The 22,780-nt window shown below is 40.7% G+C and overlaps 1 protein-coding gene across 13 annotated transcripts in view; it reads left to right on the forward strand.

Moving 5' to 3' along the window:
• MEP-1 overlaps positions 1-22,780 on the forward strand; it is a 156,409-nt gene that overhangs the window by 24,520 nt on the left and 109,109 nt on the right. For 10 of the 13 annotated variants that reach the window (XM_070100076.1, XM_070100104.1, XM_070100087.1 and 7 more), the window contains one exon: positions 6,206-7,161. In XM_070100076.1, the coding sequence (XP_069956177.1) occupies positions 6,206-7,161 (956 nt within the window). The remainder of the gene's footprint in view (positions 1-6,205; positions 7,162-22,780) is intronic. The other 3 variants (XM_070100079.1, XM_053771162.2, XM_070100083.1) reach the window with 1 other exon arrangement.

Raw genomic sequence — 22,780 nt, forward strand, 5'->3', positions numbered from 1 at the left:
GCCCACTTTGAGCCCTATTTTCGGCTAATTCTGTTGTTCCAGTTGACCAAACTCATAGCTACTTCTTTAGAACTCCATTTTTTCTATCGATTGAGTACAAGAAACTGCCCATTTACAGATTTCAACTACCCAATAACATGGTCAAAAATTTGCAATTTGGCCAATTTCATGAAAATTAAAAAATATGACAATTTCAAAATAAGGTCCAGAATGAACAATGCAGACATTCCTGGCTCTAAAATAACATTTTCTTTGTTCATCAGTCATATCTCCAGGCCCCTCTGATATTACTCTTGCTTTCTATTTTGAATTTTTATTCAAACAAAATATTTACTGTTATGCAGACTACTGTAATAATTGTATAAATAACATCAACCCATTGCATATTAGAATGGCTAGTTGGACATTTATTGGACAACATCATTTGTTTACTTTTGAACATTGGCAAAAATCAAACATTTCCCCTACTTTGAGCTCCATTTCCAGGTTCTTTTTATAGTAAAATCAATCAAAATCACCTCTATTTCTATAATATGTTTTCCATTCTGTTAAATGAGACCAAGAAAATGAGAATACAACCATAAATACTATACGAAAACAGACCACAAAGTCGGCATTTTAATTAAAAAAAAACGGTCAGTTTTGTTTTTTCTCATGCACTGCGTGCTCCAGGATTTTTTTTTTATATGGTGCACACTGACCACACAGACCCATTTTCTCACTTGTGGGCCTACCAGCTTTCTCCTGCTTGATTTGAAGCCGCTAGAATTTACGAGTATATATACGTCAAACACGGTACCTCGTATGACGTATATATACGACCTCGACAGTCAAAGGGTTAATGATTTTATGGTGTGTTGTAGTTGGTGAAAAAATTATCACTCCTGTAACAGCAGTGTAAATGTACCAGTGGTAGTTACATTTTGCAATTCATTGATGCTAAGTTGTGATTTTTTTTATGTTTTTAATTGCTTTTAACCCTTTCAGGGTCCAGAGGCCAAATCTCAGTGACAGCCAGGGTCCAATAATTAAAAAAAAAAATGTTATTTTTTCTTATGAAATGGTAGAGAATCTTTTTTCTAATGGAAAGCTGATGAAGTTACACTCGCGAATTTTGGATGCGTCAGCGACATGTACACATCAGCGATTTTGCCGACTTTGACTCCCATTTTAGGCCAATTGCATTATTCCAGTCAACCAAATTCTTAACTATTTCGCTAGTATTACTTCTATTTTATTGATTGAACACGAGAAATCACTCGGTCAACTGTTTCAATTATCAAATAAAGTGATTATAAATTGGTAATTTGGCCAATTTGACACAAAGTTCAAAATATTCCAGTTTCAAAATAGGATCCAGAATAAACAAGGCAGGCATTTCTAGCACTAAACTAACATTTCCTCTGTTCATTAGTTACATTTTCAGGCTTTACAAATGAATTCCATATTGATTTTTTATTCACATGAAGAATTTATATTCACACCAAAAAAATAGAAGATTTACTGTTATGCAGTATTGTAATAATTGTATAAATAATATCAGCACATTCGTGAACTGATGCATATTAGACATCTGACATCATTTGTTTACTCTTGAACATCGGCAAAAATTGAACATATTTGCTACTGTGAGCTCGGTTTCAAGCCATTTTCAGTACTAAAACTAATCAAAATCATCTCTGTTTCTGTGATATATCTTCCATTCTATCATATGAGACCAAGAAATCGCGAATACAACTGTAAAAAAACATATGAAAAACACCGCAAAGTCGCTGTTTTAATTCAAAATTACGGTCTCACTTTTTTCTCTCATTATGCACTGCATGCTGCAGGATTTGTTTTGTGGTGCACTTACCACATAGATGTACTCTCTCATATCTAGGCCCAAATTTACCGCTCGTAGGTTGTCTGAGCTCATAGCGTAGATCTACGGCTTGGTCCCTGGCTTTAAAGCTGTAGATCTGTGGAACGGACCCTGAAAGGGTTAATGTTTAAGACTATGTACACTAGTTTCTCTTTGTGTTTCAAAGTGTTTTAACCCATAAATGGTCCAAACGTATATATATGTTCACTACTGTACTGCCCTAACTTTTTTGAGAAAAAAAAAACATTGTTTTTTTTAATAGGAAAAAAAGAGCATATGATACCCAGGCATCCCCAATTATTTTAACATGGTGCACAGTGAGTGCTCACACCCATTCTCACATGTCTAGGTGACTCAGGCTTATCGTGGCAATATTAAATGTAGGACACATAAAACGTATATATACGTTTGGGGCACTAGCGGTAAAAACGTATATATACATTTGGACCGTTTACGGGTTAATACTTTGAACTTAGGGAAATACTTAGCTCTGATGTTGCTCCACTTGGATTATTCAATATAAATTGGTGAAATAATTTTTTTTACTGCTTTGGTCTTTTAATTAGAGATAGGGGTGTCAAGAATTACTCTCTAGTCTCAGGATGGTCGTACTAGTACATCACATACATAGTTATCATCTGTGTATGTATTTAACTATGATGCTCTGTGTGGACCCGTCTGGCCTTAGATTTTTTCAAAGGTATGAAGAGATTGTAGAAGTCCCAAAGAGTTGTGTTTGAAGTCAGAAATGTTGGCAGGTGGTAGATTCGAAGGTATGACAAATTGTGCCTACTAGTACATCAGACATGTAGATATCACCTGTGTACTAATACAGTTATACCTCGCATATCCGGCCTGCTGTTATCCGAACCTCACCAATATCCAGACAGGCCCTGGGAAAGGGCAAAATTCTGAAATTATTACCGAAATTATTACCGAACAGCTGTTCGGATACGGCAGGAGGCTGAATCAAACTTGGTGCACACTTTAGTGTACTGGTTGGCCACTAGGAGCTGCGTTCTTCGCAACCCTCTGTGATATCAAGAAGGCTTGTGATAAGATTATGGCCTACACAAGCGAGTTTTCTGCTGCCTCAAAAACTGGAAAAAGTGCTGAAAGAAAAGTGATGGCGAAGCCACAGAGCTTGGAAATCGGTGCATGATGAAGTGATACCCACAACAACGTGGTAGTGGTATGATGGTTCGTGGCACCGACACGCAGGACTGGCTAGTTTGTGACGAAGATGACCCTGGTCTGCAATCTCTGACAGATTCTGAGATTGCAGAATCAATGTTGCACCCGGAGCATTCCTAAAGTGACGACGACGACAATGACCCAATGCCTTCAAGATCAAAAACTTCAGCAGCAAGGGCAGGTGTCAAAACACTTTTGGACCATCCACTGTCCACAGCCCATATGAAAAGTTATGGTTCTGTGGTCCATGAAATATGGGAGGCTGTTATTCGAGCCCAGAGTGTCTGGAGCCACTGCCAGACAATGTTGGACTCAGTTTTTAAACCTACAACGCTATTGCTGATGGTGATATGATGGGGTACGGATGGCGATATGACAGTATGGATGCGCATTTTTCCCCCTCACGTATCTGGAAACTCCGTTTTTCCAAACCAGTCTTGGCCCATGTAGTTCGGATATGAGAGGTATCACTGTATGTTGGACACAGTTAAAAGATTAAGAGATTGCCTGAAAATTTTAGATTTCCCAGAAACTTTTAGATTTTATTTCACTCATAACTGTAATTCCTCATCCAATCGCCTTCAAATTTTCAGTACCTGTGGACTGTAACAAGGATCAAATTCTTTAAGAAACTAGCATGTTCACATTCCCTATGACCAAAGTTGTTGAACCCTTTCCCAGCTTCTTGGAATGGGTTGGGTAACTTTCAAAATCCTCAGTGGTGGGGATTCAAACATTAAAAAAAGGGCGCCAAAAAATTCCACAGTGGCAGAGTGAAATTCAGATGTGTAGGTTCAGATTTGACCATTTTGTAAGTACAGGCAGGCCCCACTTATACAGCAAGTTAGTTTCCAGGCTACTACTGTAAAGCAAAAATTGCTGTAAAGTGAATCTTAGCCTTTGTTTCACTTTCAAATGAATATAAAAGCCTGATAACATGTTTGCACTATAATATTTTAAGTGAGCAATTGAGCTAGTCCTAGAAATGCATATACTGTACAGTGCACACAAAATTTACCTTAAAATATTTTTGTACTTAGTTTATGGTGAGTGGTGAATATATTTATAATAGGAAGCCTGCATAAATGAAGAATGGGTTTAATTGAAAACCACTGTATTAGCAAAATGCTGTAAAGAGGGGCCCTTCCGTAAGTAAGTTTATTTAGGTACGGGTACACATAAATACATAAATTATTATACATAGTATGTGTGTAGATTACCTAGGATAATCCAAAAAAAAGGTCAGTGACTTATTTTTATTCATATTAAATCACACTTGATAATCACATTACTTCTTTGGAACAGCCTCAGTATTTAATGACTGATATATCTTAGAGCCAGGATAGTATCTATTAAGTTTTGTTAGCATGCAGGCAAATTTGGAATTGTCATCTGTGTCGTAACTGGAGAAAGACTTGTCCGATTGGCTTCAAATTTTCATTATTGGTGTAATTTCTTGAGCACAAGGCTCATTCAGCCATTGAGCAGCATAAGTCCCCATTTGCCAGATTTAGTGAATAGTGTTTTTTTTTTTATTCAATAACTAAAGAATGCTTCTGATTGTCTTTAAAATAGTGCAAATGCATTCTATAAGAAGGATAATATGCTACAAGTTTAGTCTGAATAGGTGTAAATTTATACTTTTATTGAAATAGTAGTTAAAAAACTTGGAATCATTGGAATTGAATGAATTTCTAGGGAGTGCTTTTTCTCATTGGCTTTAAACTTTACTATTGGTGGGCTTTATTAACCCTTTCAGGGTCCGTCCCGTAGATCTACGGCTTTACGTTCAGGGTCCAAACCGTAGATCTACGCCATGAGCTCAGCTCACTCTGATAAACTGTGAGTGGTACATTTGGGCCTAGATATGAGAGAATACATCTATGTGGTATGTGTGCACCACATAAAACAGATCCTGCAGCACACTGTGTATAATGAGAGAAAAAAAATGAAATCATGATTTTTCGATTAAAACAGCAACTTTGCAGTGTTTTTTCGTATGTTTTTTATAGTTGTATTTGCGATTTCTTGGTCTCATTTGATAGAATGGAAGACATATTACAGAAATAGAGATGATTTTGATTAGTTTTAGCATTGGAAATGGCTTGAAACTGAGCTCAAAGTAGCGGAAATGTTAAATTTTTGCCGATATTCAAGAGTAAACAAACGACCTCACACATCTAATACACGTCAGCTGGTGGGTCTAATATACATTCACAAATATGGTGATGATATTTATACAATTATTACAGTATTGCATAAGAGTAAATCTTCTATTTTTTGGTGTGAATAAAAATTCATTATGTGAATAAAAAATCAAAATGGAATTTATTTGTAAAGCCTCAAAACATAACTAATGAACAGAGGAAATGTTAGTTTAGTGCCAGGAATGCCTACATTGTTCATTCTGGACCCTATTTTGAAATTGGAATAATTTGAACTTTGTGTTAAATTGGCCAAATTAACAATTTCCGATCACTTTATTTTGTAGTTGAAACAGTTGACTTGGCGATTTCTTGTGCTCAATCGATAGAATAGAAGTAATACTAGTGAAATAGCTAAGAATTTGGTTGATTGGAATAATGTAATTGGCCTAAAATGGGAGTCAAAGTCGGCAAAATCGCCGATTCGTAAATATCGCTGACACATCAAAATTCGCAAGAGCATAATTTCGTCAATTTTCCACCAAATTTCGTACTTTTTGTTTTATTACCTTCACAGAAAGATTCTCTACGATTTCATAAGAAAAAATAACAAATTTTTTTTTTGAAAATTCTTGGACACTGGTGCGTGGCTCCAGATTTGGGCCTTGGACCCTGAAAGGGTTAAAACAGCTTGTCACTCACTTTGAGATATAAGAATTTCATTTTACCAATTTCATTAAGCAAATTGCTTCCTAAGCAATACTAATTAGAGAATACCTCTTGAGATCAAATTTTATCTATATGGATCCTATTTGCATTTTCACCCATTTCTTATATTGAATCATTTACAGTATTAACATTATATTCCATTATCCTTATTAACCTTATTTTTTATTTTTAAAATTCGTCTCTAAGATTTCTCTCATCAAAATTTAAGTCTTAAATGAATTAAAATGCCAATCCATTTTGTTCTTGCATAATCCAACCTAATATTTTTTTTCAGCAGAGAGTGAGAAGGTGAAAGCAATTAATGGAATGAAGGAAATGGAAGAGGTCAAACTGCAGAATGGGGAATCTGAGAAACCACAAATAAATGGCGATGTAGAAAAGGGTGACGAATTTGAACGAAATGAGGATGAGCCAAATGGGAGGCCTGAAGATAGTGGGCACAGAGACAGTGAAGCTGTTCACATACAGAATGACACTTATGCCTCAGAAAAAGCAATGGAGGTAGATGGTGTCGTGGCCAATGAAGTTCATACAGAAAATAAAGAGGAGGAGGAGGAGGAGGAGGAAGAGGAAGAGGAAGAGATGGATGTGACTGAAGAAACAGTGGAGCTAAATCAAAGTGTTAGTGATAGTGCAGAGAAGGGCAATGAACAGGAGATTAAGGAGGTAAAAGATAAAAGTGAAATGGAAAAAAGTGAAGAGGGAGTAAAAGAAAGTGAAGGTAGAGAGAAAGAAAAGGTGGGAGAGAAAAAAGTGGGAGAGAAAGAAAAAATAATAGAGAAAGAAGGTAAAGTGGGAGAGAAAGAAAGTAAAGAGGGAGAAAGTAAAAATGAAGAGAAAGAGAAAAAGGATAATGGAGAAAAAGAAAAAGAGAAAAAAGATAAAGAGAAAAAGGATGAGAAGAAAGAGGAGGTAGTGATAGAGGATAAACCGGAAAAAGACAAGGAGAAAAAAGTTGAAGAAAAGACTAAGCCTACTGCAAAATCAAGAAAAGGTGGAAAAAACTCGGCAAAAGACAACTCGGATGACATACAGGAAGTGCCGATCAGGGAAACTCGACAGCTTAGAGTTCGCCGAACACCAAGGAAGTACACCGAGGATGACGACGACATTAAAATAACCAATGAAGTGATAAAGGATGATAGCAGTGATATTGAAATGATAGAAGAGAGTGATCCTTTGGCAATAAGTGATGCGGATGTCAAAAAGCTGACACAGAAGAAGAAAGAGGTGAGTAGGCTTGCTTGATTATTTTCTGCTGTATTAAAAAAAAAGTCAAATTATTTCACATATATGCTTGTTGGTCAAAATAATAATGGATAGAGGAATGCCACACATTACTGTTGATGTATAATCTAGTGGTTCTGTGATCCTTGTTTTTAAAGTTACTGGCCAAACCCCCTATTTGTATTCTGGTCATCTAGGCTGTACTTAGTCAATATTTCTTCCTTGTAACTTTATCTCTACTGTTTATTTTTAGTTATATTTTGCTCTGTTTCCTGTTTTCACAAGACTAGAGGAAAAAAAGGGTTTTCTAACCAAATAGTGCTGACCCTAATTTTTTTTTTTAGCTCAATTGGTGTACAATATTTACAAGTTGATGAATAAGACGTATGCAACAACTGAGTATCTGTTGGAGAGATGTTTTGCCAGCACAACAAGCTTTTTCATTCTAATCCAGGACATGATTATAAACAGTAAAGTGGAGCCAGTAGAAGAGGTGGTGCATTACATCAGTTGTAGCAGTTCTCATAGGTGGGGGAAGACCCACCTATGAGGTTTATAATAGAGTTGTAAAATATTCATTACCAAGATTTTTTGATACTGACACAGGCTTAGATTGATGAAGTCTATCTGTAGGTGAAATATTTCTTGAAGATATTCAGATGTTGCGCATGTGTCTACGAGTCAGTATTATACTCTTGATCTTATGATACGGGCACTATGTTTTCAGCAAGATGTCCTTTTGATTGTTCTTACTTTATTTTGGTTTTTGATCTGTTTAATAACCAGATGTAATTATTCTTGCTTTCTCAACCAGATGCTGAAATGAAATCTTGATTAAAACTGGCATCAGGTTGTATTCCAGTCCTGCATCTTTTATTTTATTTCTCTTAAGTTGATCCTAATCAGTTTGGTTAAAACAGATGTTCTTTTTGTTTGTTCCATAAGTGTCCATTTGTTTATTCAATCAGACATTTTATTTTTTTAAATTGAAGTGTATTTTTTTCAATTAGATTATTCTTTGAAAAGGCTGTCTGTTTATTTCAGCTGGGTTGTCCCTTTGTTTTTGGCCACCCAGTTCCCATATAATAGCAAAACTATCCCTATTAAGTTTCCAGTGGTTGAAGCACATGCTTACCTCACTGTTTCTTATCCTCATAGTTGACAGAAAAAAACATTTGCCACTGTTTTGCATCATCATTTACAAATTACAGCAAAATAAGCATGAAAATAACCTCAGTAGAAGACACGGAAAAATTTCACTAAGATACAAGCAGGGTTTTTCAGTGGACAGTGGAAAATGTGACTTTAAGTGGGGATAAGTCCCAGCTGCCTATGTATAGAAAGAATGAAGAATTCAAAAGGGTTATGGTATGTAAAACCTAAGAGAATTATCAAATAGAACAAAAACACATGAAATACCTGGGAGTAATCATGTCAGCTGACTTTTCTTTCATTCTTTCAGAGAACACTATAAGGCAAATGTCATGGTAGCCAGGAAAATGATAGAGTGGATAATGAAAACTCAAAACAAGGAAGGTTTCGCCAATGGTGACACTTCCAATCGCTTGTGTTCTCTCATTTCGTCTTTTCAGTGTTAACGGTTCCACTCTGGGCGGGAGAAATATTCGAGCTGGAATAGATATAGAGATCATTTACAGCTCACATAGTCATTAAAACATTTAAGTTACTGGGAACATTTTAATCCTAAATATATACTGATTAGTGTGGAGGGAGGAGAGTGAAAATATATACGTACATGGAAAGTACTTGAGGGCCTAGTCCTAAATCTGCACACTGTCATAACATACTGGAGTGAGATATGGGAGGAAGTGTTGAATAAACCCAGTGAAAAACAGAGGTGCCATGGGCAAAGGAGAGAGAACATTGTATCAACATCTATGGTCCCAGATTGTTCAACATCTTAACAGAAGATATCAGAAACACTGCTGGGACAGGTGTACAAGTCTTCAGAGATAACTGGATAGGTATCTCTACAAGTGCCAAATCAACCAGGTTGTTTTGCCAGTAGCAATATCCTGGTTAGCCAGGCAAGCACCAGACATGCCTGATCCAGGGCCAAGCTCTGGGTATACAGAAACTCTTGAAGCTCATATATCAAAGGTACTATTGTCAGGAACTCCATTAAAAAATATTTTTAATGCCCCTTCTGGCCTGCTGCTTTAGTAATTTGAAAATATAGCATTTTGTTCTCTCTACTGCAGATGCCAAGAAATTTTCTTTGCTTATTTTCTTGTATATATTTATTGATGTTACCTCTCCCTCTACTGTCTTCCAACCAGGACATTTTTGGGACAATACATCAGCAATTTATTATTTTTTAATTGAGGAGTTAATTTAACTTATTATGGTATTTTTGTGTTGTGTGTTAGTTTAGTTTTGCATTATAGTTTTGATTTGACACTGTTAGCATATATGGTTCTGCCCAACTTTGTCAGAAGACCTGAATGATCACTTAGGTCAGTGCTTTATAAATCTTGCAACTTATTTCCTTCCTCAGTCACAATATCCCTGCTTACAGCTGAAATGAGGGGCTGAGCTCAAAACTTAGATTTACATAAGTGATCCTGGCATCAGTAATGTGGATCTACGGACAAGACAGTGAAAGAGTTAAACAGATGCTCATCGTAATGTTTCATCCCCTATAAAGATTCTTTGTTTTCTATTCGAGTGTGTGTGTATCCATTTTCATTTGCTAATTAGCCTTCTATGTAGCTCTATGTAGCCTGATCTCTGTTTATCATCTGAAAGAAGTTTGCAAAATGTGACCTTCCATTAAGGAATCCATTCCAGTGCTCTGTGAAGAGTCTAGTGAACCTAATATAACTACCTGGCCTGGGTTAGGCTTTTTGGTTTATTGTCATAGTAATCAGCCTGTTGCTGTTAGCAGTTCACTAGCTCACATATCCATCACACCTTGTTTGATCTGGCACTTGGCAGAGGTGTAGATCCCATTTTTCCTCTGAAACTTTTACATGTTCTGCCAATACAGTGGACCCCCGAGTTTCGTGATTAATCCGTTCCAGAGAGCCTGCTGAAGGTCAAAATTCACAAAACTCAAAACCATTTTCCCCATAAGAAATAATGGAAATAAAATTAATCCGTTCCAGACACCCAAAAATATTAAAATAAAATATTTTTTCCAAATTAAATAAAGATTTACATAATGAAAACAATCAGAAATCAAGTACATGCATTTAAAAAAATAATAATAACATTACACTTACCTTTACTGAAGACTTCTGGGTGGATGGAAGACGGGAGGGGGGGATAGGAGGAAGATGTACAATATTGTTTGGAAGGAGAATCTCCTTCCATTAGGACTTTAGGTAGCAAGTCCTTATCTGGGGTTACTTCCCTTCTTCTTTTAATGCCACTGGGAACAACTTGAGAGTCACTGGACCCCTGTCACACAAAATATCTGTCCAGAGAGGTCTTTTTCTGGTATTTCTTTAAGATTTTCCTGAAGTGGGACACAACACTGTCATTGTACATGTTGCAGATATGGCTTGTTTCAGCTTGGTCAGGGTGATACTTTTCAACAAAACTTTGCAACTCATTCCACATTGCACAAATCTCCTTAATCTTTGAAGAAGGCACCCCATCCACTCCCTCTTCCTACTCCTCTGAAGCAAGTTCCTCAGCTGTGGTCTGATGCTGTTCTAGTTGAAGCTCTTGCAGTTTGTCAGTGGTTAGCTCTTCCCTGTGGTCCTCCACCAACTCTTCCACATCCCCGTCAAAATCCCTCTGGATCGTGTTCCTCACTTTATTTACCAAAGGGCTTGCACTAGCTTTCCTTGGGTCCATGATGACTTATTTAGCAGTTGCAAGCACAAAAAACAATGGATGATTATGAAATGTATTGTATGAACCCGTGGGGTGATGGTCACATGTTGGTAAACATGTGACCATCACCGAAACTCGGGGGGTCCACTGTATTTGTAGCATCTACTGGTAACAGGTTAAACATGTTGGATCATGAATGTTAGGACAGTGTTTTTATTGTGCGTATGTCACACATTTTTTGCTGGATTTTATTTTACACTTCTTTCATATTGGGGTATGCCAAAACATTGGTATCATTGGGTATCAGCCAATTTTGATGGTATCAGTATCGGCCTAAAACTGAGTACTGGTGGGTATCAGCATCAGTATTGGCAATTATCAGCTAATATTGATGGTATTGGCCTAAAATAATGTATCATTATTGGCAAAAAATTGGTATTATTCCATCCCTACTCATTGATCTCTTGCTGCTGGACTTTGTTATGGTAGTATGTAGATAAGGGTATAGGCCTTGAAGCATCTTTCATGTATAGATTATCACTACTACTACTACTACCATTAGAATTGCACCTCACTCTAAGCCTATATATACCCTCTGTGTCCATGTATTTTGTAACGGCTTGACAAAGCTCCTGGAGAGCGAAACGTTGCCACAATAAAATGTCACATTAGTTGCACTTGTGTCCTTTTACTTTACATATTGTCAGTAATTCTACCAGTATATATACAATCTGTCAGACACCGCAACATAATAAACATTATATAAAAATAACCAGTTTCCCTGAATCCCTTCACTATAGGTAATCTTTAAAGAATGAATTTTTTGTGAATATTTTTGGGTGTATGGAACGGATTAATTGGATTTACATTATTTCTTATGGGAAATGTTAATTTGGTTTTCGAGCATTTCAGATTTAGAGCAACCTTCGGGAACGGATTAAGCTCAAAAACCGAGGGTCCACTGTACATTGTCCTGCTTTTTTTGTCATACCCATTGACCTAATTTTATGGGTAATCACTCCACTGTTGTTTTTGTCAAATGCCTAAGCATAGTGTGTGTAGATCACAGTTTTTTTTTTTCTAAAGCCTCTAATTTTATAATTTTGTTTTAGTAATTGTGACAAGCATTATCATGTTTGTTGAATAGGGCTGTGTAGGCTAAATGTAGTTGTTTTCATAGGGCACCAGCCCCACAGCCCAGTCTCAGACCAAGCCTCCTGGTTGCTGACCTAATTGATGAGGCTGTTAGTGGCTGTCACCTGTATACCTGGTGAGTATACCTTGAGGGTTTTGGGGGTCAATGCCCCTGCGGCCCGGTCTGTGACCAGGCCTCACGATGGATCAGTGTGTGCACCACAGCCTATCTGATCAGGAATTAATTTGAGGAATTTGTCAAGCTCTCTCTTGAAGACAACTAGAAGTATATTGGTAATCCCCTTGTTCGTGAAGGGAGGGTCGTAGTGTTGTGGTCCCTGTACACTTGCTGAATTTTCTGTATGTATTCGTCACTTCCTGTCTTTTCACCAGAGGTATCTTGCATTGTCTGCCAAGCCTGGTATTTATATGTAGTGATTTTAGTGTGTGGATTTGGGAACAATCCCTACAGAATATTCCAGGTGTAGATTATCATGCATCTTTTTAAGGAGCACAGCTTGAGGGAATTCGGCCACTTCCAGTTTATACAAGCTGTGAAGGTTCTCTACATTTCCCAGCTGTGCACTTTTGCCTGCCTTGAAGGGGAATGTTAGTATATATCAGTATTCCAATGTAGAGAGAATGAATGACCTGAAGAGTGTCATTACTGGCTTGACATCTCTTGTTTAGAAAATTATAGCTATCCAACCTCTCAATTTCCTTGCAGTTGCAATATATTGTTGTGTCCCACATCTCAGGTCTTTCCATAATATTTGTAATTTGGTATCTTTCTGTTTTTTAAAGGCTTTTGATGTTAGCCAGAGCTTTACTGCCTTTTTGTGTTTCATTCCAAATAAAGAGTTCCATGAATAAAGCCCTGCTTCTGCTTATAGACTTGTTTCTTTAATTTCATTTTTTTTTATCATTAATACATTGGCCATTTCCCACCAAGGCAGGGTGCTCTGAAAAAAGAAAAACTTCCATCATCATTCACTCCATCCACTGTCTTGCCAGAGGCATGCTTACGCTACAGTTATAAAACTGCAACATTAACACCCCTCCTTCAGAGTGCCGGCACTGTACTTCCCATCTCCAGGAATCAAGTCTGACCTGCTGGTTTCCCTGAATCCCTTCATAAATGTTATCTTGCTTACACTCCAACAGCATGTCAAGTCCTAAAAACCATTCGTCTCCATTTGCTCCTATCTAACATGCTCACTCACGCTTGCTGGAAGTCCAAGCCCCCATCCGCACACAAGACCTCCTTTGCCCCCTCCCTCCAGCCTTTCCTAGGCTGACCCCTACTCTGTCTTCCCTCCAGTACTGATTTATACACTCTCAGTCATTCTATTTTGCTCCAACCTCTCTACATGTCCAAACCATCTCAATACTCTCTTCCTCAGCCCTCTGGGTAATAGTTTTGGTAATTCCTCCCCTTCCCCCTACTCTCCAAACTATGGATTCTCTTCATTATATTCACACCACGCATTGCCCTCAGACATGACATCTCCACTGCCTCCAGCCTTCTCCTTGTTGCAACATCCACCACCCATGTCTTACACCCATACAAGAGCATTGGTATGGGTGTAAGTGCATCACTCGCCTTTTTACCCTCGTCACTTCTATGATTCACCTCATCTTTCATAGACCCATCTGCTGACTTATCCACTCCCAGATAACTGAATACATTCACCTCCTCCGTACTCTCTCCCTCCAATCTGATATCCAATCTTCCGTTATCTAATTTTTTTTGTTATCCTCATCACCTTACTCTTTCCTATACAGTGGACCCTCAACCAGCAATATTAATCTGTTCCTGAGAGCTCATCGTTAGTCAAAATAATCGTTAGTCAAGTTAATTTTCCCCATAAGAAATAATGGAAATCAAATTAATCCGTGCAAGACACCCAAAAGTATTGAAAAAAATTTTTTTTACCACATGAAATATTAATTTTAATACACACAAACTGAAGATTACATGCACAGTTACATGACACTTACCTTTATTGAAGATTGGTGATGATTGATGGGATGGGAGGAGGGGAGAGCGTTATCTTCTTACTGTTTAGAAGGGAAATCCCCTTCCATTAGCACTTGAGGCAGCAAGTCTTTTTCTGGGGTTACTTCCCTTGTTCTTTTAATGCCACTAGGACCAGCTTGAGAGTCACTGGACTTCTGTCGCACAACATATCTTTCCATAGAGGCCTGTACCTCTCGTTCCTTTATGACTTTCCTAAAGTGGTTCACAACATTGTCAGTGTACAGGTTGCCAACACGGCTTGCAGTAGCTGTGTCAGGGTGATTATCATCCATAAAGCTTTGCACTTTAAGCCACATTGCACAGATTTCCTTAATCTTAGAAGTAGGCAACTTCTTCAATTTCTCTCTCCCCTCCTCCGAAGCAGTTTCCTCAGATCTGCCCTCTTGCTGTTCAAGATGATCTAGCAGCTCATCAGTGGTTAGTTCTTCACTGTCCTCCACCACCAACTCTTCCACATCCTCCCCACTAACCTCCAACCCCAAGGACTTCCCCAATGCCACAATGGATTCCTCAACTGGCATAGGATTCTCAGGGTTAGCCTCAAACCCTTCAAAATCCCTTTTGTCTACACATTCTGGCCACAGTTTTTTCCAAGCAGAGTTCAATGTCCTCTTAGTCACTTCCTTCCAAGCCTTACCTATAATGTTTACACAATTGAGGATGGTAAAATGATCTTTCCAAAACTCTCTTAGTCAGTTGAGTTTCTGAGGTCACTACAAAGCACCTTTCAAACATAGCTTTTGTGTACAGTTTCTTGAAGTTGGAAATAACCTGCTGGTCCATGGGCTGCAGGAGAGGAGTGGTATTAGGAGGCAAAAACTTCACCTTAATGAAGCTCATGTCCCTAGAAAGTTGCTCTGCCACATCTGTAGGATGACCAGGGGCATTGTCTAATACCAGGAGGCACTTAAGGTCTAATTTCTTTTCAATTAGGTAATTTTTCACATCGGGGGCAAATGCATGGTGTAACCAGTCATAGAAAAAGTCCCTAGTGACCCATGCCTTACTGTTTGCCCTCCACAGCACACACAAATTAGCCTTGAGGACATTGATTTTCCTGAACACTCTGGGGGTTTCAGAGTGATACACCAATAAAGGCTTCACTTTGCAGTCACCACTAGCATTGGCACACATCAACAAAGTAAGCCTGTCTTTCATAGGCTTATGTCCTGGGAGTGCCTTTTCCTCCTGAGTAATGTACGTCCTGCTTGGCATTTTCTTCCAAAACAGGCCTGTTTCGTCACAATTAAACACTTGTTCAGGTTTCAGTCCTTCACTGTCTATGTACTCCTTGAAGTCCTGCACATATTTTTCAGCCGCTTTGTGGTCTGAACTGGCAGCCTCACCATGCCTTATCACACTATGAATGCCACTACGCTTCTTAAATCTCTCAAACCAACCTTTGCTGGCCTTAAATTCACTCACATCACTAGTTGCTGGCATTTTTTTAATTAAATCGTCATGCAACTTCCTAGCCTTTTCACATATGATCGCTTGAGAAATGCTGTCTCCTGCTATCTGTTTCTCGTTTATCCACACCAATAACAGTCTCTCAACATGTTCGAGTACTTGCGATCTCAGTTTCGAAAACATAGTTGCACCTTTGGCAAGAACAGCTTCCTTGATTGCCGTTTTCTTGCCCACAATAGTAGCGATGGTTGATTGGGGTTTATTATACAACCTGACCAGCTCAGAGATACGCACTCCACTTTCATATTTATCAATGATCTCTTTCTTCATCTCCATAGTAATTCTCACCCTTTTTGCTGTAGGGTTGGCACTAGAAGCTTTCTTGGGGCCCATGGTGACTTATTTTGCAGGTGCAATCACTAAAAAGGCTGTGATAATATGAAATGTTCCAGTTGTATGTTTGGAAGCGACCGTGGTGGCTGGCTGGCTTGTAAACACTGGCACCAAAGGGACAAGTGAGGCACGCTCAGGCCAAAGTGGACGTGTATGGTACGGAACGAAAAGCGCTGGTCGGGTTTTTAAGCGCTAGTCGAGGCAAAATTTTTGCGTTTAAATGAATCGCTAGTCAGATTTATCGTTAATCGATGCAATCGCTGGTTGAGGGTCCACTGTACAGCCTCTCCTCACTTACCGACGTACTCGTTTACTGATGATTCGGACTTACGACAGGCTCCCTGACCAGTGTGCCGATTTCCTCTATTCTGTTTATTACAATGTATGTACACTACATTACCGTATAAGGATTTAAAAATATACCAGAAATGTTATAAATGGTGCAAAGGTGACATTAAAACAACAACAAAGATGGTTGACACAAACCCACTACCATTATAGTATGCTCCTCACTTAACGACGAATTCGTTTACTGACATGGTCTTGGGAGTGGAACTCTGTCATTAAGTGAGAAGAGGCTGTATTCATGTTTAATTTCCTTCTTTACATGCCCTACCAAACTCATCAACTAACCTCTGCAACTTCTCTTCAGAATCTCGCAAAAGCAGTGTCATCAGCAAAGAGCAATGTGACAACTCCCACTTTGTTAGATTCTTTATCTTTTAACCCCACACCTCTTGCCAACACCTGAGCATTCGCTTCTCTTAAAACTCTATCTATAAATATATTGAACAAAGATGGTGACATCACACATCCCTGTCTAAGGCCTACTTTTACTGGGAAATAATCTCCCTCTTTCCTACATACTCTAACCTGAGCCTCGGTATCCTCGTAAAGACTCTTCACTGCTTTCAATAACCTTCCTCCTATTCCATACATTTGCAACATGTGCCACATTGGCCCCCTATCCACCCTATCATACGCATTTTCCAAATCCTTAAATGCCACAAAAACTTCTTTACCCTTATCTAAATACTCTTCACCTATATGTTTCACTGCAAACACTTGGTCTACACACCCCCTACCCTTCCTAAAGCCCCCTTGTTCATCTGCTATCCTGCTCTCCGTCTTACTATTAATTCTTTCAATAATTACTCTACCATACACTTTACTAGATATTCTCAACAGGCTTTCTTTCTTCTCTCAACACACCGGCCGTATCCCACCGAGGCAGGGTGGCCCAAAAGGAAAAACGAAAGTTTCTCCTTTTACATTTAGTAATATATACAGGAGAAGGGGTTACTAGCCCCTTGCTCCCGGCATTTTAGTTGCCTCTTACAACACGCATGGCTTACAGAGGAAGAATTCTGTTCCACTTCTCCATGGAGGCAAGAGGAAATAAACAAGAACAAGAACTAGAAAGAAAATAGAAAACCCAGAGGGGTGTGTATATATATGCTTGTACATGTATGTGTAGTGTGAGCTAAGTGTAAGTAGAAGCAGCAAGACATACCTGAAATCTTGCATGTTTATGAGACAGAAAAAAAGACACCAGCAGTCCTACCATCATGTAAAACAATACAGGCTTCCGTTTTACACTCACTTGGCAGGACGGTAATACCTCCCTGGGCAGCGGTTGCTGTCTACCAACCTACTACCTAGGTCTTGACAGACTTATTTCCCTATAATTTTTACATTCTCTTTTGTCCCCTTTGCCTTTATACAAAGGAACTATGTATGCTCTCTGCCAGTTCCTAGGTACCTTACCCTTTATCATACATTTATTAAATAAAAACACTAACCATTCCAAAACTATATCCCCATCTGCTTTGAACATTTCTGTCTATCCCATCAGTCCCAGCTGCTTTACCCCCTTTCATTCTACCCACTGCCCCAGGCACTTTCCCCACACTTGCAACTGGTTATTCCTTACTCCTATAAGATGATATTCCTCCTTGCCTTATACACAAAATCGCAGCTTCCCTATCTTCTTCAACTTTTAACATATCCTCAAAATATTCCCTCCATCTTCCTGATACCTCTAACTCTCTGTTTAATAACTCTCCTCTCCTATTTTTAACTAACAAATCCATTCGTTCCCTAGGCTTTCTCAACTTATTAATCTCACTCCAAAACTTTTTCTTATTCTCAACAAAATTTGTTGATAACATCTCACCCACTCTCTTATTTGCTCTCTTTTTACATTGCTTCACCACTCTCTCAACCTCTCTTTTTCTCTGTATACTCCTCTCTCCTTGCATCACTTCTACTTTGTAAGAACCTCTCATCTGCCAACTTTTTCTCTCTTATTACTTTCTTTACATTATCATCCCACCAATTTCTCTTCTTCCCTCCTGCACCCACTTTCCTGTAACCACAAACTTCTGCTGAACACACTAACACTTAAACTTACCCCATACATCTTCTACCCCATTGCCTATACTCACACTAGCCCATCTGTCCTCCAACAGTTGTTTATATCTTACCCTAACTGCATTCTCCTTTAGTTTATAAACCCTCACCTCTCTCTTACTTGCTGCTTCCATTTTCCTTGTATCCCATCTACCCTTTACTCTCACTGTAGCTACAACTAAAAAGTGATCTGATGTATCTGTGGCCCCTCTATAAACATGTACATCCTGAAGTCTACCCAACAGTCTTTTATCTACCAATATGTAGTCCAACAAACTACTGTCATTACGCCCTATATCATATCTTGTATACTTATCCTCTTTTTCATAAAATATGTGTTACCTATAACCAAACCCCTTTCTATACAAAGTTCAATCAAATGCTCCTCATTATCATTTACACCTGGCACCCCAAACTTACCTACTGCACCCTCTAAATGCTTCTCCAACTTTAGTATTTAGGTCCCCTACCACAATTACTCTCTCACTTGGCTCTAAAGTTCCTACATACTCACTTAAAACATCTCCCAAAATTCTCTCTTGCTCTCTCTCGCTCTCACTCTCTCTCTCTCTCGCTCTCGCTCTCTCGCTCTCGCCCTCTCGCTCTCGCCCTCTCGCTCTCGCCCTCTCGCTCTCGCCCTCTCGCTCTCGCCCTCTCGCTCGCCCTCTCGCTCTCGCCCTCTCGCTCTCGCCCTCTCTCTCTCGCCCTCTCTCTCTCTCGCCCTCTCTCTCTCTCGCCCTCTCTCTCTCTCGCCCTCTCTCTCTCGCCCTCTCTCACCCTCTCTCACCCTCTCTCGCCCTCTCCTCTCTCGCCCTCTCCTCTCTCGCCCTCTCCTCTCTCGCCCTCTCCTCTCTCGCCCTCTCCTCTCTCGCCCTCTCCTCTCTCGCCCTCTCCTCTCTCGCCCTCTCCTCTCTCGCCCTCTCCTCTCTCGCCCTCCTCGCCCCTCTCTCGCCCTCCCTCTCGCCCTCTCTCTCTCTCGCCCTCTCTCGCCCTCTCTCGCCCTCTCTCCCCCTCTCTCGCCCTCTCTCGCCCTCTCTCGCCCTCTCTCGCCCTCTCTCGCCCTCTCTCGCCCTCTCTCGCCCTCTCTCGCCCTCTCTCCCCCTCTCTCGCCCTCTCTCGCCCTCCTCTCGCCCCTCTCTCGCCCTCTCTCGCCCTCTCTCGCCCTCTTCCTCGCCCTCTCTCGCCCTCTCTCGCCCCTCTCTCGCCCTCTCTCGCCCTCCTCCTCGCCCTCTCGACCTCTCTCGCCCTCTCTCGCCCTCTCTCGCCCTCTCTCGCCCTCTCTCGCCCTCTCTCGCCCTCTCTCGCCCTCTCTCGCCCTCTCTCGCCCTCTCTCGCCCTCTCTCGCCCTCTCTCGCCCTCTCTCGCCCTCTCTCGCCCTCACTCGCCCTCACTCGCCCTCACTCTCTCTCTCTCTCTCTCTCTCTCTCTCTCTCTCTCTCTCTCTCTCTCTCTCTCTCTCTCTCTCTCTCTCTCTCTCTCTCTCTCTTCCCTCCCTCCCTTCCATCCTCTCTCTCTCTCTCTCTCTCTCTCTCTCTCTCTCTCTCTCTCTCTCTCTCTCTCTCTCTCTCTCTGTCTCTCTCTCTCTCTCTCTCTCTCTCTCTCTCTTCCCTCCCTCCCTTCCATCCTCTCTCTCTCTCTCTTTTTTTTTCTTTTTTTGCACAGGGTTTGACAAGGTTAGGTTAAGGATCCGTAGCTTTATTGTCAAGTTATTTACAGGTTAAGGATTCCTAACTTTATTGGCAAGCTAAGAGCTGTTACCTACATCAGCTCATTTGAAAGCATTTTTATTGTTATGAGACATACAAGTAGGGAACAGGATGAAGTTGGAGCCATCTGTGGGCCAGCATTTTCATTTGATCAACTGACTTTATCTCGTTGACATCATTATGCTGTACGAATGTGTTCCATACTCGAATCATCCTGGGTATATATGATCTCACATGGAGTGATGTTCTGGAGAAGGGTACAGCCAGAGTGAAGTTGCTGCTTTCTGCCCGTCTTGTGGCATAAAAGCTTGTTTCTCGCTGTCCTCGAAGTGGATCCACGTGTGGTACTTTGACAATATTGGCCTTTTACATAACAGTAAGGCCACCCACATCCCTCCTGTGTTGAAGGCCCTGCTGAAATGACAGATCTATCCAGGATGGGTCCAGGCGAAAGATGAGACGTCTTGCTCTGTTCTCCACTCTGTCAAGCGGTCGGAGATGAGAGGGGGGGCAGGCAAACCAAGAAAGTGGAGCATACTTGTGCCTCGTACAGAATCTTGCAACCCTTACTGTCAAGAAGATGCGAGATACGGCGAAGTGCTGTAAGCTTCCTGGCTGCCTTGTTTGCAAGATTTACAACATGGTTCTTCATGGTTAGTTTGGAGTCAAATTTCACCCCAAGGATATCAACTTTTTCTCCAGGTGCCAACACCCTCAAATTCATCCTTACTACTGCACCAGCATTACCATCATGGTGCCCAGAGACGATCATCATTTGCATTTTCTCAGGTGCAAATGTTACTTGCCATCTATTTCCCCAAGCTGATATAGCTCTTAACTGGTGATTGATGTAGCTTAGTGCAGCTAGCATTTCTTCTCTTGGATAAGTGAATGTCAGTGTACAGTCGTCTGCATATGCATGGGATTCTGGGATGAGTTGAAGTAGACTTTCCATAACAATGGTCCCAGCACGCTTCCTTGTGGAACACTTGCCAAAGTAGGATGTCTTGCTGATTTCGTTCCTTTGAGAACTACACCTAGAGATCTACCATGAATGTAATCACTGAGGAGACATAGCGTAGAGCCTGCAATTCCCAGCGCTTGAAGTTTTGCTAAGAGGCCCTGGTGCCACACCCGGTCGAAAGCACCAGCAATGTCCAGTGCTACCACACAGCTGACTTTGGATTCATCCAGTGACTGGTGCCACTTAGTGGAGAGGTTTAACAACAGATCAGCAGCAGAGTAACCTTTCATGAAGCCATATTGACGATCACAAAGTAGTGAGTGGTAGTCAAAAAACTCTGTCATTTGCCTTGAGATTATTGTCTCAAGGATCTTACCAGTGATTGACAGGAGTGACACTGGTCTGTAGTTGTTGATTTCTGCTCTGCTCTTCTTTTTGTGAACAGGGACTACATTTGCCTCTTTCCACAGAGAGGGCCATTTGCACTGTACTAGGCAGTGCTGAAAGATGCGAGTTAGAGGTGTTGCTAGCTGGTCTGCACATCTTCTCAGCAATCTTGGGCTCAACTTGTTTGGGCCCACAGCCTTTTCTTGGTCATGCGATTTAAGAAGGAAATGCACCTCCTTCTGCCTTATTGTCACCACTGACAGTTTTGACACAGTTCTTGCAGCTAGCCAAGGAGGGTCCCTTGCTGGATCAGGAACTTGCATTTTGGTAGCAAAGTGTTCAGCAAAGAGGTCCGCCTTCTCTTGACTACTAGTAGAGGTGGTCCCATCCTGTCGATTTAGAGGTGGAATGATTTCATCAGGCAGATAACCTTGTCTGTCCTTGACCAGGGACCACCAGGTTTTGGAGCCTACCCTACCTGATGCTAGCTTTCTTTTTGTGTCCACCTCCCATTTAGCAATGGCCCACTTTTGAACGTCACCCATATGTCTACAGGCTTGCGTGTGCAAGTTCCTGTTATAGGTGGTAGGATGTCTCTTATACCTTCGCCATGCTTTGTACTTAGCAGTAGCAGCCTCTCTACAACGAAAGCCAAACCAAGGCTGATCTGTAGGCTTCGTCACATATTGCCGGTGAGGAATGTGTTCTTGTTGTAGATTAAGGATGTGTCCAGTGAAGGCTTTCACTTGGTTGTCAACATCCCCTTGGAGAAGAGCATTCCAATCGGTGGTGGCGAGCTCAGAGCAAACGGCTGGCCAATTACTTCTTTCCCATAGCCAGGTTATGCGTGTGGACTCCTCACCTCGTTCTGTTGGGATCTTAAGTGTGGTAAAAACAGCCTTGTGGTCAGACGATCCAACGTAGCCGAGGGGTTGACAAGTGACTATACCTTCTGCCAGATCACTCACTACTGGGTCCATCCCAAAATGTTTCAACAACAGCTATCATGTCGGGACATCGAGTGTTCACAAAACTGTGTGTGAGCTCTCCAGCATTAGTAATGAAACCTCTAATGTTGGCCGACAATGATGCAGATAGACTGGCTCCTCATGATGTGGTCAGCTTGAGGTGGTGGGTGTGTAAGGCATGTAAGGTGCCTGCCCTTGAGAGAGGTAGGGTACTGAGGCAGCTATAGGGATGTAGGTCTGTGGTCTTGTATAAGGCACAATACCACCTGCTGAGTGGGTGACGTGTGAGTGTGTTCACCAATTCAGAGATCCTGCTGGTTTGTTCCGAGAACAGGTCTCTAAACAGGTGGTCTTGTCTGTCAAGTTCCTTTTTCTTCCGACACTGGTCCTCCTGATGTCCTTT

This window comes from Cherax quadricarinatus, chromosome 5, assembly GCF_038502225.1.
Source record: "Cherax quadricarinatus isolate ZL_2023a chromosome 5, ASM3850222v1, whole genome shotgun sequence".
Classification (NCBI taxonomy): Eukaryota; Metazoa; Arthropoda; class Malacostraca; order Decapoda; family Parastacidae; genus Cherax; species Cherax quadricarinatus.